Raw genomic sequence first — 15,093 nt, 5'->3', positions numbered from 1 at the left:
CACATTTATTCTACATAAATGTACATGTGCAAAACTAAGTCTTTCTTCAATCTCTCCTTTCTCTTCCTTTCCATCTTTAAATGACAGCACAATGGGGCAAGTACTATTTGTCTGTCTGTCTTTTACAGTTCTTTCACTGTATGTTCTCCTGAGCTTACCTGCCTTTATTTACATTATTTACGTTTATATATACATTTATTTATGCATGACTTTAAGTTAGGTTTTCTATGCTTAACTAATTTGTTTAAGTAGCTTATTTTTTTATGCATGGTATGTGCAACATCCGTTGATTAATCACTGACAGTGTTTGATGCTTGTCTTAACATGCATGCACAGTTAGATATGTAAAAATAAATAAATAAATAAATAAAAGATTCCAATTTTTATTACCCATGCAAATATAAACCACCAGAAATTGCTAGGGTATTCTTGTTGACTTCCAGGGTGTTGCTATGTGGTTGCTACGCTTTTCTGAGCAGTGTTGTTTTTACTATTATAGTATTTATTCATATTTGGAATTTTTTGTTTGTTTTATATTTTCAGTTTTTATTTTAATTTTTGTTTGTTTTAATAATGTTTATGTACTTTTGTCATTTTTATAAGATCTTTAGTATTTCTTTTTAGCTTTAATTTATTTTTGTTTCAGTAATTTTAGTACTTCAGTTAGTTGCAATTATAACATTTATCATTTTTATTTAATTTTAAATTTTTAATCTAATATTTATATTTATTTTAGCTTTATTTCAATTACCAAAATTGATTTTTAATAGTTTTATTTTTACTCTTTCCCTGCCATTGTTGGAAATTTCCGGAAATCCATGTTTTCTACGGTGACCGGGAGGGGACATGTTCGGTTTACTTAGTTTTGTTGTAGTCACGACCTATAAACTAGTGGGAATGTGATAATATGTCGTGGCCACGAGATGTTAATTCGTGGGAATGTGAAAATAAGTCGTGGCCACGAGATCATTTTGTCAAGGTAACGACTTCATTATGTTGAGGGAACGATATCTATTTCTCATGGCCACGAGTTAAATGTGTAAACAACCTGCGTGACCATGGCAACCTGGAATTATCAGAAATGGATAGGCCTAATAATATATATTTTTAATTAAGAATGATAAAATAAGAGCGGAATTAAGAAATTATTATATTAATATATGCTGTCTAAATAGTCAACATCGCGCGCAATGTAATAAGTTATAAATAGCCTATTATATTGCACGCAATGTTGCCAATAGACAACATTCAAATTAAGTTATTATCAATTTGATAATAACATGTATGTTAGCTATATTTTGTAAATACTCTAAATTGGGCATTTAAAGTATTTACAAAATATAGCTAACATAGGCCTACAAAAAAGTTAAGAGATACGGGAAATGAAGGGGAAAATAAAGCAAATACGGCTACATAACAGTGAATAAAAAAATAAAAATTAACAATCAGTGAATGGATTTAAAAGACTGTTGGATGTGATAAAAATATACACGGTATATTCTAACATGTATTGATAAACTTCATTCGAATGCTGCTATACTGTATTCATCGCACACAACACAATAGGCATGTTAATATAATCATTTCTTAATTCCGCGCTTTTTCTTAATTAAAAATAAATATTATTATTGGCCTATCCATGTCTGATAATTCTAGGTTGTCATGGTCGCACAGGTTGTTTACACATTTAACTCCTGGACATGAGAAATTATGTCGTTCCCTCAAAATAAAGAAGTCGTGGCCACGAGAAAAATATATCGTTCCCTCACCATATGATCTCGAGGCCACGACATATGGATGTCGTTACCTCGACAAAATGATCTCGTGGCCACGACTTATCACGTTCCCACGAGTTAGCATATTGTGGCCACGACAAAACTAAGTAAACCGAACATGTCCTCTCCCGGTCACCGTAGTTTTCACTGTTATACGGTAGGGGGCGCTATTATGCATCTTCTGAAAGAGTACAGAGTCTTGAAATGTCCTGTTCACACAGCAACTTACAGTAGCGTCTCAAATACTATATGAGAATACCTGTATTATCTTATCGGTAACCATTGCGACAGTGACCAAAGTAATATCAAGATGGTGATGTCCACAAAACCGAAAAGTCTTATGACTTTTGACACGACAAGAGTCCAAGCCGTGAGTTCATCCCTCAAATCTTCATTAACCGTCGGCAGCTTTTATATCTGGGCAGAGAGTAGAGCAAGAATTTCCAAGAATCCTGAAAATTTATGAGTGTGAGTTCAATTATATAATGCGGTTGTCACTCCCGTAAATAACCAAACTTTGTGTGAACGTAACTGTATTAAAGGGATACCCTCAAGTTGTTCCAAACCTGTATTAATTTCGTTCTCCTGCTGAACACAAAAGAAGATATTTTGAAGAATATGGGTAACCAAACAGTTGATGGGCCCCACTGACTTCCATAGTATGGAAAACAAATACTATGAAAGTCGATAGCTATGTTTCCATCCAAAGTTGCAAATTTAACTTTTAAGCATCCAGTGAGTCGAAGAAAACAAAAAGGTCACTTCCTGATAAACTGCCATTAAATATCACTAAGAAAAATGGAAGTTGCTGCAATAGAAGCCACTGTATGTAATAATTGTATTACATAATAAATGTATATAATAAATGTCTTGCGCCTCAGCACACAGACAAAACTCATTAAACGCTGATCCCAGGTGTTTGTGAACGCTTCTGGGAGGGAACTATACTGAACCACTTTAATGACAGGCTTTGCTCAGGCATTACAGAATGACCAAAACATGGCCCAGTTATGCCATCCCATCGCATTCACGTCTTTTTCGATTCAAGGAATTTATTCGGTACAAGTATTGTCATTGTAGTTTATGCGCATGTTTTCATATCGCATAAAAAATGTATCAGACTCATTTGAGCAAATTTTTTATGAGCATTTTTAGAATTTATGCGCATCTTGGTGTTTCCATCCAGCGATTTTTTTTTTTTTTTTTTAATGCGATATCCTAAAATGCCCATAAAAATAGGGGAATGGAAACATAGCGACTGGTGCTCGTCAACAGTTTGGTTACCGACATTCTTCAAAATCTTCTTTTGTGTACTACAACACTACTTCTGAGTGGTTCTTTGCATGTTGTTATGCGGTTGCTAGGTGGTTTCCAGGGTATTGCTATACGTCACATGGGTATTCTGAGTAGTTGCTAGGTCATTGCTAAATTGTTGCTAGGGTGTACTTGGGTGGTTACATCTCTATGATATTCTGGTCCCTAGATATGGTCCAGGTCCCTTCTCCAATGTATATCTATGAGATAATCACATGCCCAATTTCTTTTAAAAGTAATAGCACACTTCTCCTCAACAAGCCACAAGATTTGATGTATCATTCAGGTCTGTGGCACGAAGGATTGTGAGATATATTATGAGTTTTACTCTTGCAACACTGCACAGGGGCCATGCAGAAGGAACATGCCAGAATGCAGAACTCTGAGCCAGAAGCTTTTTTTCTCCTTCTCACTGTTCATCAGCATCATTGTTTTAGCATAACATTGCTTTGTAAGATCACATAGCTTTAACTTTAGTCACTACAAGCAAGAAAGCCAACAAAGGAAATTTTAGCTTGTGAAACAATGAGTAAAGCAGGTTTTGAAGACTGGAAGGGGCCACAGAAGGTCATTTTGTGGCTTGTAAGCAGTAGCTTTCAGCTACTTGAGGCACCAGCGGTCACTGGAATTTGATGTTTTGTACGCAAGTTATAATTGTGCATCTAATTTATTATGTGCGAGCGTGTTTGGGTGTGTGTTAATGTGCTAAAACTGATATTTCTGTATCCTGGAGTGTGCTACCGCATATATGTGTGAGTATGTAGTATCTCTTTCTCTCTCTTCCTCCCCTTATTCCCTTTCTCTCCATTTCTTGTCGTAAAGGATCCTGGCACAGGTTTACGGGCTCGTAAAGAGGCAGGTCCATATGGTTATTGAGAAAGGGGAAAGAGGCAGCGGCGCAGAGGTCAGGTCTTTGCGGTGGTCTTAAGAGTGCTCCTGGATACCTTAGGAGCCCAACTCTGCGCTCTGGGAGCTCCACGGGGCTTGTATGACCAAAGCCGAAAGCCGAATGTAAACTTCAGAAAGGCAGAACGAGAGAAGTGTGGCTTTTGGGAGCCGTGTAGAGCAAATAATGAGAAGAACAGGTGAACGCGGAGTTCTCTCGAGGGACGTGTCCTTACGGCTGGTCGTAACCGAAACCTGTGATGATGGACTCGGCTGCTTGGATCGCAGACCTTGGACTAGACTGGATCTTACAAGTTCTGGATGTTTGGGCTTGATTAGCCTCACATGTGTTTGTCACCGAGTACCCAGAAAGTGTTTGTTGGAGATCAGGGTTGTGTTAGTTTGAGAAGAAAAGAATCTGAAATGGTGCTAATTATATTGACAGCGAATTTAGAGCAGATGTGAAGCCTTTAACTCATTGACACATTGACAGAAGCTTCAAACACCCATTTGCACACAAACAAGGGTCTAACACCACTCTGTTTTGACATATGCAGACACACAGACCCTATTATGTCAGCCTCGCTGTCATCAGAGCGGATGAAACCCGTGTCATTGTTTTTTTTTCTGGTTAGAAGCTCTGCTAATGGCAGTAATGAGAGTAGAGCTAATGATGGCCTATAGATGCAGATGACATGGTCTACCTTACTCTTGATTGTATTTGTGGTCCCCCATGCTGCTAGTCAGATCCACTGTAGTATTATTTATATACTTTTGTAGTATACCGCGTTCCAAATTATTATGCAAGTGACATATCAGTAAGATCTCAGTACAATAAACATTCAGATTTTAGTTTTTCTTAGAAAATGTTTGTTTGTTTATTTATCCATGTCTCTTTAGATAACTGGTATCAATCTCAGACAAAATAATTTTGGAAACCCTACTTAGAGGTTGTTCCACATTATTAAGCAAGTCACAGTTCTCATGCAATATGGGGAGGAAGAAAGATCTTTTTGAAGATGAAAAGCATGAAATGGTCCAATGTTGTGCAAAAGGCGTGAAAACAGCTAATATTGTGTGAAAACTGAATGGAGATTATCAAATTATTATAAGATTTGTGAGTGATTTAGAGCACAGCAGAACTCGGTCAGATAAAGGCTTATTAATGAAAGTTCCTGTCAAAAAAATTAATTGTATTAAAAGGGCAGCTATAAAAAAAAGCCAGTGTTGAGCAGCAAACAGGTATTTGAAGCTGCTGGTGTCTCTGGAGTCTCAAGAAGCTCTCCATGCAGGCTGGCAGTTGTGCGTAAAGATGCATTTTAGCCACCACTAACCAAACCTCACAAAGAGAAACATTTACAGTGGGTGTAGAAATACATTTTCAAACAGTTTTATTGCTGTGGTGTTTTTTTGCAGCATGGGATAGTGCATAGTGCATTGTATTTCAGAAGGCACTATCCTCCTTTTTATACCATAGCTGAAAATGGCCAGTTATGAACTCCACTTATCTTGCAGTAGTCATTTTAATACCCTCAGAGACCCTAAAGGGACCTTCCATCTCACTTCCCAATATTCCAGCCCAAATCATCACCCGCTAGCTCCTTGCTGACATCGCAGTCTTGTTAGAACATGGTGGCCATTCACCAACCATCCAGAAATCCATCCATTTAGACCATCCATTGTAGTACGGCATTAGTCAGCGAATAAAACTATTTAAAAATGAGTCTTCATGTATTTCTAAACCCACTGTAAATGTTTCTCTTTGTGAGGTATGGTTAACGGTTGCTGAAATGCATCTTTACGCACAACCGGCAGCCTGCATGGAGAGCTTCTTGAGACTCCAGAGACACCAGAAGTGTTCTTCCTCCCCATATTGCATGAGAACTGTGACTTGCTTAATAATGTGGAACAACCTCTAAGTAGGGTTTCCAAAGACCTGGCAAATTATTTTGTCTGAGATTGATATCAGTTATCTAAAAAGACATGGATAAATAAACAAACAAACATTTTCTTAGAAAAAATAAAATCTGAAAGTTTATTCTACTGAAATCTTACTGATATGTCACTCGCATAATAATTTGGAACGTGGTGTATTTATTATTTGGAATAATTTCATTTTTTTTATATATATTTTCATTTTTTATTTAAATTTAAAGTCCCTGTAAAGGCAATTCTGAGATTTGTTTCTAAACACATTATAAATGTTAGAAATGTATTGCTGAAACACATTACAAAGACTTTGAACTGTGTAGTACTGAATTGTGGAGTTAGACCATTGAACAGTTTTTTTTTTACTATTTCTGTGTTCAGGATTTTTTCCCCTAACACTATAACTAGAGCACATTCGCATCAGTTCGCCCGCTCAATCGCGAGTTACTACAGCCTACAGTTTGCTAGCTAGCTATGCCTTCCTCATGGAAATGTGTATTACCTGGTTGCAATAACTTACAAAACAGGTCGGTGTCCTTATTTAAATTTCCAAAAATGATTATATCAAGAAGAGGTGTATTAATTTTGTGAAGAAGAAGCTGAGGATCACCACCAGCATCCGCCTCTGCATTGATCATTGTACACCGGATAATTTTATAAACTTTCATCGGAGACAACTGGGATTCACTGATAATTCGCTGTTACTGGAGAATGGGGCCGAACCGCCCCAGCCTTCATCCTCCCGTCCCGCCGACATCTAGTGCCATTTTTTTTTTTTGCAGGGTTCCCCTGGTAAAATTTGTATTCCAGGGGCTAAATATCATGTTATTTGGGGTAGCTTCAACCCACGGACATGAAAAACAACCCACAGAAATAGTGTAAATGTAGCCCAATTCCACAGGAACACCACTGACTTGGCAACACTGGGCAGTATGTGCCCACCAATGAGTGTAAGTTTCCTTGTGTGCTTATGTTATAATTATGGTAGGTAGTCCACAGACGGCAGCTTTCCCACGAGCGGGCGTGGTTTCAGCGCAGACAGCGGACACACCCCCAGCGTTTGAGAATATCGCTAATTTTTTCAAGATTTTTATAATTTATTTAATTGTCTTGGCGGCTTTTTTTTATCATTCAAATTTGGCTGGGTGGTTAATAACATGTTTCTGTGGTGTGACAAACTCAGAACACATATTTAATATTGCCTTTATAGGGACTTTAACTTTTTGTAATTTTGCTATGTGCTTTTATAATTTGCATTTTTTTTTTTTTTAGTTTTTTTTTTTTTTTTTTGTAAAATATTTCTATTTTTATTTTATTTCAATTTTTTTTTTGGTAGCCTAATTACAACTTAAACTTATTTCTAATTTTCTATCTTTTTTTTAGTTTTTAAAGTTTTTAAGTTTTTCATTTAATATTTATATTTTATTTATTTTCAGGTGGTTTTTTTTTTTTCTATTAAATTGTTTATTTTTTATTTTTTTTTAAGTTAGTTAACAATAACACTGATGATGACTCAGCATTGAAATGCAATAACTGTCCAGTCACTTCCAGATATTCTGTGCTGCCATTTCCAAGTTTAGGGTTTCTAAAAAAAACGTGCTGGTAGAATGCATGTAGTGACATTGCCACTCAGGATTACTTACTTGTCTGTTGCCTCGCTGCCACAGTTTCTCTGTAGTTGGCCATGCATGCTATTTGAGCAAAGTTAACACAAGTTAATAATAAAATTAAAAGTACTGATCATCCTCCATAATGCGGTCGCTATTTTATCTCATATCTTTTGTAAACTCTTGCGTGACCAAGGCAACGACTGACACATTTGTATTACATTCCAAAGAGTTCTGTTATCTGCCCTACAGTGGAAAATGATACCATATCAATACTGTCTGGAGCAGTACGGAATGGAACGCTTAAGCAATGAGAACAGTTTAGCCCGAAGGTGGTGTGATGCAAAGGTGTGCTGGGTGGTTGCCAGTTCTAAGTGGTTCTAATGCGTATCTATGCAGTTGTAAGGGTGTTCTAGGTGATTGTTAGGGCATTAACAGGTGGTTTCTAGAGTTTGGGTGGTTGCTTAGTAGCAGTCAAAAGATTTGGCCTTGGAGGTCCACTGTCCCGCAGAGTTTAGCTCCAACCCATAATCAACTCACCTGCCTATAATAGCTTTTTAATAATCCTGAAGACCTTGATTTGCTTGTTCAGGTGTGTTTGATTAGGGTTGGATTTAAACTCTGCAGGACAGTGGACCTCCAGGGCCAGATTTGATGCAAAAAAAGGAATAATCCTGGCCATAAAATCCTATTCAATGAGCCACATTTGAAGCTGTTTTTAATTTAGCCAGAATATGCACGTATTAACTGTAGTAAATTCAATAATGCATGGCATCTCATGGGTTTAGTGAAAGTATGTAAATTGGATCTAGTACTACTGTTTTAATTATACTTGCTTATTTTGGCTCTAGTGATTCATCTTCGTATTAGATTTTACAACTTTCTGAAGTAATTGCCTCAAACATCAGCCAAGAACACAATGCTGTGTACACACAGCAAGCTATCAATTCTCAACAGTACATTAAGACGTAATTAGATGCATCTGAATATTTTGAGCAACTGTTTTGAGTTGTTTTGTTTATAGGATTTTATTACAATCATAGTCAATTTTCATTGTAACATAAAAATTAATTTGTATGGCTTGGTGAAAGTGCAGTCCGGAAGTTTCTAGACATAGCAACTTCTGTATGCTGAGATGGTCTGGTTCTATTTTGGTTTGTGTGATGATATACTGGCTCACATCAATGGCTGATTGCGTGTGTACCTTTGATGTACAAAGAGAGTTTGATGTGACTTCACCAAACACTGGCTGACCTTTATTTTTGCTGATCGTGAAAACTGCATGCCAATTTGTTCAACCATCTTGTCATTTGATGTTTTCATCAAGCGTCAGAATTCTTTTACCATGCCTGCCAAACTTTCCGCTCACTCCTCTCGTAACTCTCTGTGTTGAATGGAAAGGACTGTCTGCATCCATTTCTTCACGTCTGTAATCTCAAACTCACATCTTTGTTGTGTGTCCAGGCTTTGGCTTAATCTGAATGTGCATGTGCATGTTTTATGTGAAATGCTGTTTTCAGAGTATCCGGTTTACAATGTTGGACATCTTTTGGGACTATGATGGACTGTGGTAACTTTGTCTTTCTCTTTGTCTTCTGATTGGTTGGATTTTCACCACAGGGAACAAGGGCAAGTACTGCACCCTCCTCTTCTAAGATCTTCACGTTTTATTACATTCGTCAGTTGTATCATTTTATTTTCAGTGTCATTCGCATGCATCTTTTCATGCATTTTTTCCCAGAGTAGTCATGTCATACATCTGTATGCGTGTAATTAAAATAACTTCTCATAAACACTTCTCATCTATAAACATTACATTCATTTTGCATGTTGCTAATTTTTTGTTTATCATATCTCTTTTACAGTTTCTCCCATAAAATGTGTTCTGTCAAATCAACCGATATGGGTTTTTGCAATTGCCAATGATAATACTGATAACTAGAGATTGGCATGGTGGATATAATGCTGAATGATATATTTGATATCTCCCAAAAAAATCTTAAACCAGCTTAAGATTGTTTGATGTTCATTGGTGGTCTTCCAGGTTGGTCTGTTGGCTGGTTTTAGAGGATTTTTGTTCTTTTTTCAGCTCTGGATGCCAGCTAGACCAGCTGAAGACCAGTTTGGCCATGCCACAAGACCATATAAACCAGTTTAGGCTGGTTTATGCATATATTACAATGAAATTAACATTTTGCTATGCCATATTAATTTGAATTTCCCTTTTCTAGTCTATGCCAGTATAAACTCAGAATGGCCACACTGTAAAAAAAAAAAAAAAAAAAATCCCTGTAAAATTTACGGTAAAAAAAAACGGCAGCTGTGGTTGCCAGAGCTTTACTGTAAAATGGTAGCAACATTTTAGGTTTTACGGGACAGCTGTCTATTTTACAGTTCAAAGCCATATAATTTAAAGGTTTATATTGTAATAATTACGGTTCATAACGGTTTATTTTACACACTGTAAAAAAAAAAAAAAAAAATCTGTTAAATTAACGGAAAAAAAAAACGTATTTAATTTCAATGTTAATTTACCAACCTATTGAAGTACTAATATCTGTTTTGTACTTTTGTAATACACTGACAACCACCAAACACAGTGGTGATGAAAGTCACATGATGAATCAAAGTTCATCACAAGCAGCTTTTCCACAAGCTGAGAAGGACAATGCTAATATACTGAAGGTGCACACAGTGTCATTCACACAAACACTAAAGACCATCATGGTGACACACATGAAATTTTAAAAATGCAATAAACATTAATTTTACAACATTAGATGTAACATAAAACCCTAATGTACATAACTGATTAGAAAAAAACTAAGCAGAAACAGTTATTTCAACGAAAATACATCAAATGTGAAGCGTCACGCAGGGAATTGTGGGAATGTCAATTTATGGTTTTTCACTGTAAATTATACAATGACTTGTTATTTTTCACTTCCAAAATCTAAATTTAATGGTATTTTACCTTAAAATTACCTTCAATGTACCGTTAGATCTATTACATTATTCACCGTATATAGTACAGAAACTTTCTTTAAACCAATTAACTGTTTTTCACCGTAGCGTTTTTACAGTCTTTTAACGTTAAAATCAAGGCCATTTTTTACAGTGCATATATTGGATGATATATTGGTCTATCACTTTATTTATTTTATAGTTTTGAATATTTTTAATATCATCTGTCTAAACACGTCTCTCTCTCTCTCTCTTTCTCTCTCTCTCTCTCTATAGTCTCTGAGACCATGCAGCAGGAGAAATTTGAGGAATATGGGTACACCTTTATTGCACCCAGGTAACACACACGCGCGCACACACACACACACACACACACACACATATATATATATATATATATATACACAGAGCAAAAATGGCAGACCTCCCACAGGGTTTAGTCGTGACAGGTTTATATGGGCTGTATCTAGGCTCTATTGGTCTTTGAAGGCCAGTAAATTCACACCTTCAGACCCACACTTCACTCACCTTAACAATGGATCCCACAGACACGGCAGCAGCAAAAATGTTTGGTCTCAACTTCACACTACTTAAATGAACAGACCTCATTGTGGTCATCAAACTAGTCTTTTTTTCTGTGAAAAAATTATTATTATTATTTTTTTTTTTTCAGGGAATACTGCAAGGACCTGAAAGTCTCATCCAACAACACCCAGTTCCTGATGGACTTCAATGAGTACATTGATAGAAAAACACCAAATGATCCTATGTGTGAGTGCTCACTTTTTATAGAACACATTTATACATCTGAGGGGGTGAGCTGTGAGTATACACTGTGTGGGACATATAGTACATAGACATAGTATTTAGGTATTATGTATACACAGAGCACACTGCAGTCTATCTATCTATCTATCCATCCATCCATCCATCCATCCATCGCAAAAATACAATTTTACAAAAAATTTAATTAAAACTGCATTTACTGCTATTTAATTTTACATAGTAATCTTTATATAATATTCACACAGGCGCACCGTTGGCACGGGGGACAGGGGGGTCAGGACCCCCGCAGTTTTGAAAAGACAGAAATCGACCCCCGCACTTTCGATAAGGGCTGCTTCAGTCAGCCACAAACAGCTACAAACTCTGTATCATCTTTTAGCTTAGGATATTTTCTTTCAAATGAGACCATTTTCACATTGTGAGCTTTCGTTCGTAAATAATCAACTGTTTTGTCGTAGATGTGCAGAATAGGAAATGCTCTCTCGAACCTAAAAACGTGTAATCTCCAAACCATCGATCAAGGCATGCTAACGTTTTCTGAGGACATGTCGATGGTATACAAATCATGCCTGGAACTCAGCATTTGCGGGGACATATGTCAATCAAGCCGTCCGTCCATTCAGAAACCGAGAAATTTGACACTTCAAGGTCAGGAGGCTGATCTCTCAGATTAGTTCCGGTTGACGTGCATGAGCTGCTTTGACTGAAGTTTTCTCGAGTTTTCGTGTGGATTTATAGTTTATGGACTTTTTTGATTTTAATAATTACATCTAGAAAGGGAAAAGCATCGATGGCATTGATAAAAGATATCTTTGAAATCGAAACTAAAGCGATGATTGCCTCGGCCAGCGGCGCAGTGGGGAGGATGCGAGAGGAGAGGACTCTGCGTTTGGTATGTATATATACTGTATTACTGCATTTACAATGCTTATACTAAATTTTGATAAACATTTTATTTTGAAATGTGTAAGCACAGCAACTGATAAACTATTATTTGACAAAAAAGTCAAAACTACATTTAGGATATGGCAAGGCTGCTTGCACACCAGTCTGCAAGTATGCAGACTTGAATAAAATTGTCATTTCAATAAATCTATATTTTGATATATGTGAAATGGATATTATTACAGTATTATTGCAGTGCAAAAACTGTGTGTATAAACCGTAGTTTCTTTGTTTCAGTTGCTGATGAAGATTAGTGAGCAGCAGCAGCAACTGGCATAGCTGGCATTACATCTCCAGGAGGCAGCCAGGTGATGCTGGGGTGATGCTCAACACAGGTGACAAAAATGATGCACATACAAATCTGGAGGATGTAGATCCTGTTCTAGATTGTAATAGTCTTGTCCTGAAAAAAATAAAACTGATCAAAATCACAAAATGCCTCTTTTTTTTTTTTCCTTTTTTTTTGGTTTGTTTGTTTATTATAGCACAGACAACATATACTATAATATATATCACTTTCAGCAGTGTGGTCCGATATCTGGAAATCTGATCTTACTGTCTGGGCTTTTGCTTACAGTTTGGTCCCCCCCACTTTGAAAATGTCTCCTGTGCCCCTGTTTTCACATACTTAAAAAAAAACTGTATTAGTTTATAGTGTGTAGTGCAGTATGACATGAATGTTCAGTTCAAATGAACATAAAAACACCCTCAGTGAACTCTAATTGGTTCATAGTTAAATGTGTATGTGTTTTATGAGTCATTTTTGCAGTGACTTTAAACCAACTGGATATTTTATCTAATGTGAAGACTAAGTTTCAAATACATTTTGGGACCGCTGTATTACACTACCTTTTGCATATATAAACCACTGCGTCATTATTGAATACATGATGTAATGATATTAGAGGTGAGAGGACTCAGATTACTTTCTTGTAGTCGCTGAGTCAGGTTGATTCCCGCTCAAGTGATGTCAGCGTGTGTGGCGGTCCCGCTGTCTGAGAAGGTGACCCCTGCCAGCACTCTGTTTAATCAGCCTGTAATTGATTAGTCTGCTCTGTAATGACTCCACCGCTGTCATCCTAATGTTCATACCCATGATGACTCACTGTGTTTTCTGTAAAGAGATGCTATCACTGCAGCACTCACACACTCACACACCCAAAGATGTTTGCTAGCTTTTTGATTACTCAGAAAGGCATTGCATTTTTTAAAAGAAAATGAAATAGGTAGATATATGTATATATATATATATATATATATATATATATATATACACACCGATCAGGCATAACATTATGACCACCTTCCTAATGTTGTGTTGGTCCCCCTTTTGCTGCCAAAACAGCCCTGACCCATCGAGGCATGGACTCCACTAGACCCCTGAAGGTGTGCTGTGGTATCTGGCACCAAGATGTTAGCAGCAGATCCTTTAAGTCCTGTAAGTTGCAAAGTGGGGCCTCCATGGATCTGACTTGTTTGTTCAGCACATCCCACAGATGCTCGATTGGATTGAGATCTGGGGAATTTGGAGGCCAAGTCAACACCTCAAACTCATTGTGCTCCTCAAACCTTTCCTGAACCATTTTTGCTTTGTGGCAGGGTGCATTATCCTGCTGAAAGAGGCCACAGCCACCAGGGAATACCGTTTCCATGAAAGGGCCTACATGGTCTGCAGCAATGCTTAGGTAGGTGGTACGTGTCAAAGTAATATCCACATGGATGGCAGGACCCATGGTTTCCCAGCAGAACATTGCCCAAAGCATCACACTGTCTCCGCCGGCTTGCCTTCTTCCCATAGTGCATCCCGGTGCCATGTGTTCCCCAGGTAAGCGACACACATGCATCTGGCCATCCACGTGATGTAAAAGAAAATGTAATTCATCAGACCAGGCCACCTTCTTTCCATTGCTCCGTGGTCCAGTTCTGATGCTCATGTGCCCACTGTTGGCGCTTTCGGCGGTGGACAGGAGTCAGCATGGGCACCCTGACTGGTCTGCAGCTATGCAGCCCCATACGCACCTACGATGCACTGTGTATTCTGACACCTTTCCACCAGAACCAGCATTAACTTCTTGAGCAATTTGAGCTACAGTAGCTCGTCTGTTGGATCGGACCACACGGGCCAGCCTTCGCTCCCCACGTGCATCAGTAAGCCTTGGCCACCCATGACCCTGTCGCCGGTTCACCACTGTTCACCACCCTTGGACCACTTTTGATCATCAGCCATCACAATTTGGCCCTCATCAAACTCGCTCAAATCCTTAGGCTTGCCCATTTTTCCTGCTTCTAACACATCAACTTTGAAAACAAAATGTTCACTTGCTGCCTAATATATCCCAGCCAATAACAGGTGCCATGATGAAGAGATAATCAGAGTTATTCACTTCACCTGTCAGTGGTCATGATGTTAAACGTTATGCCTGATCAGTGTGTGTGTGTGTTCAAAGCTCAAACCAGTAGACCATATTCTGGGTCAATGGAGTTTAAACAAGGAAAATCCTGTTTTCCATGATGTAATCCAAAACTATCAACTATAAAGTCTTTCCTTTCTCTCTGTCTGTATTTGTCAGGTAATGTCACTCTTGTAAACCGGTTGCTGTTGGATGCCGGTCTCACAGCGGACCTCGTCAAAGTCTGGAAGGAGCAGATTGTGTAAGTTTAGGACAAAACACACACATGGAACAGCATAAAACATTCATCCATGTCTGTGTGAAATGTCTCGAGTTTTTAAGTACAAAGATCTCCAGTGAAGACAGAGAGACGCCTTCATATAACTGCTGAACACAAAGCTCTATTTAAAGTTCTGTCATGAATAAGAATGCTGTCTTATTCTCAAAAGCAAACTCGAGAGTCTAGCAATTATAACCAGGATTAAAGAACCCGGCCAT

General features: G+C 37.7%; 1 protein-coding gene across 2 annotated transcripts in view; it reads left to right on the top strand.

Annotated features, from left to right (window-relative positions):
* Positions 1–15,093, top strand: part of LOC127500200 (voltage-dependent calcium channel subunit alpha-2/delta-1) — a 127,581-nt gene that overhangs the window by 91,905 nt on the left and 20,583 nt on the right. For both annotated transcript variants that reach the window (XM_051871165.1, XM_051871166.1), the window contains exons 23-25: positions 10,751–10,811; positions 11,148–11,245; positions 14,776–14,857. In XM_051871165.1, coding sequence (XP_051727125.1) covers positions 10,751–10,811; positions 11,148–11,245; positions 14,776–14,857 — 241 coding nt within the window. The remainder of the gene's footprint in view (positions 1–10,750; positions 10,812–11,147; positions 11,246–14,775; positions 14,858–15,093) is intronic.

The sequence above is a fragment of the Ctenopharyngodon idella genome, chromosome 18 (genome assembly GCF_019924925.1).
Source record: "Ctenopharyngodon idella isolate HZGC_01 chromosome 18, HZGC01, whole genome shotgun sequence".
NCBI lineage: Eukaryota > Metazoa > Chordata > Actinopteri > Cypriniformes > Xenocyprididae > Ctenopharyngodon > Ctenopharyngodon idella.
This window is presented reverse-complemented; position numbering and strand designations above follow the sequence as displayed.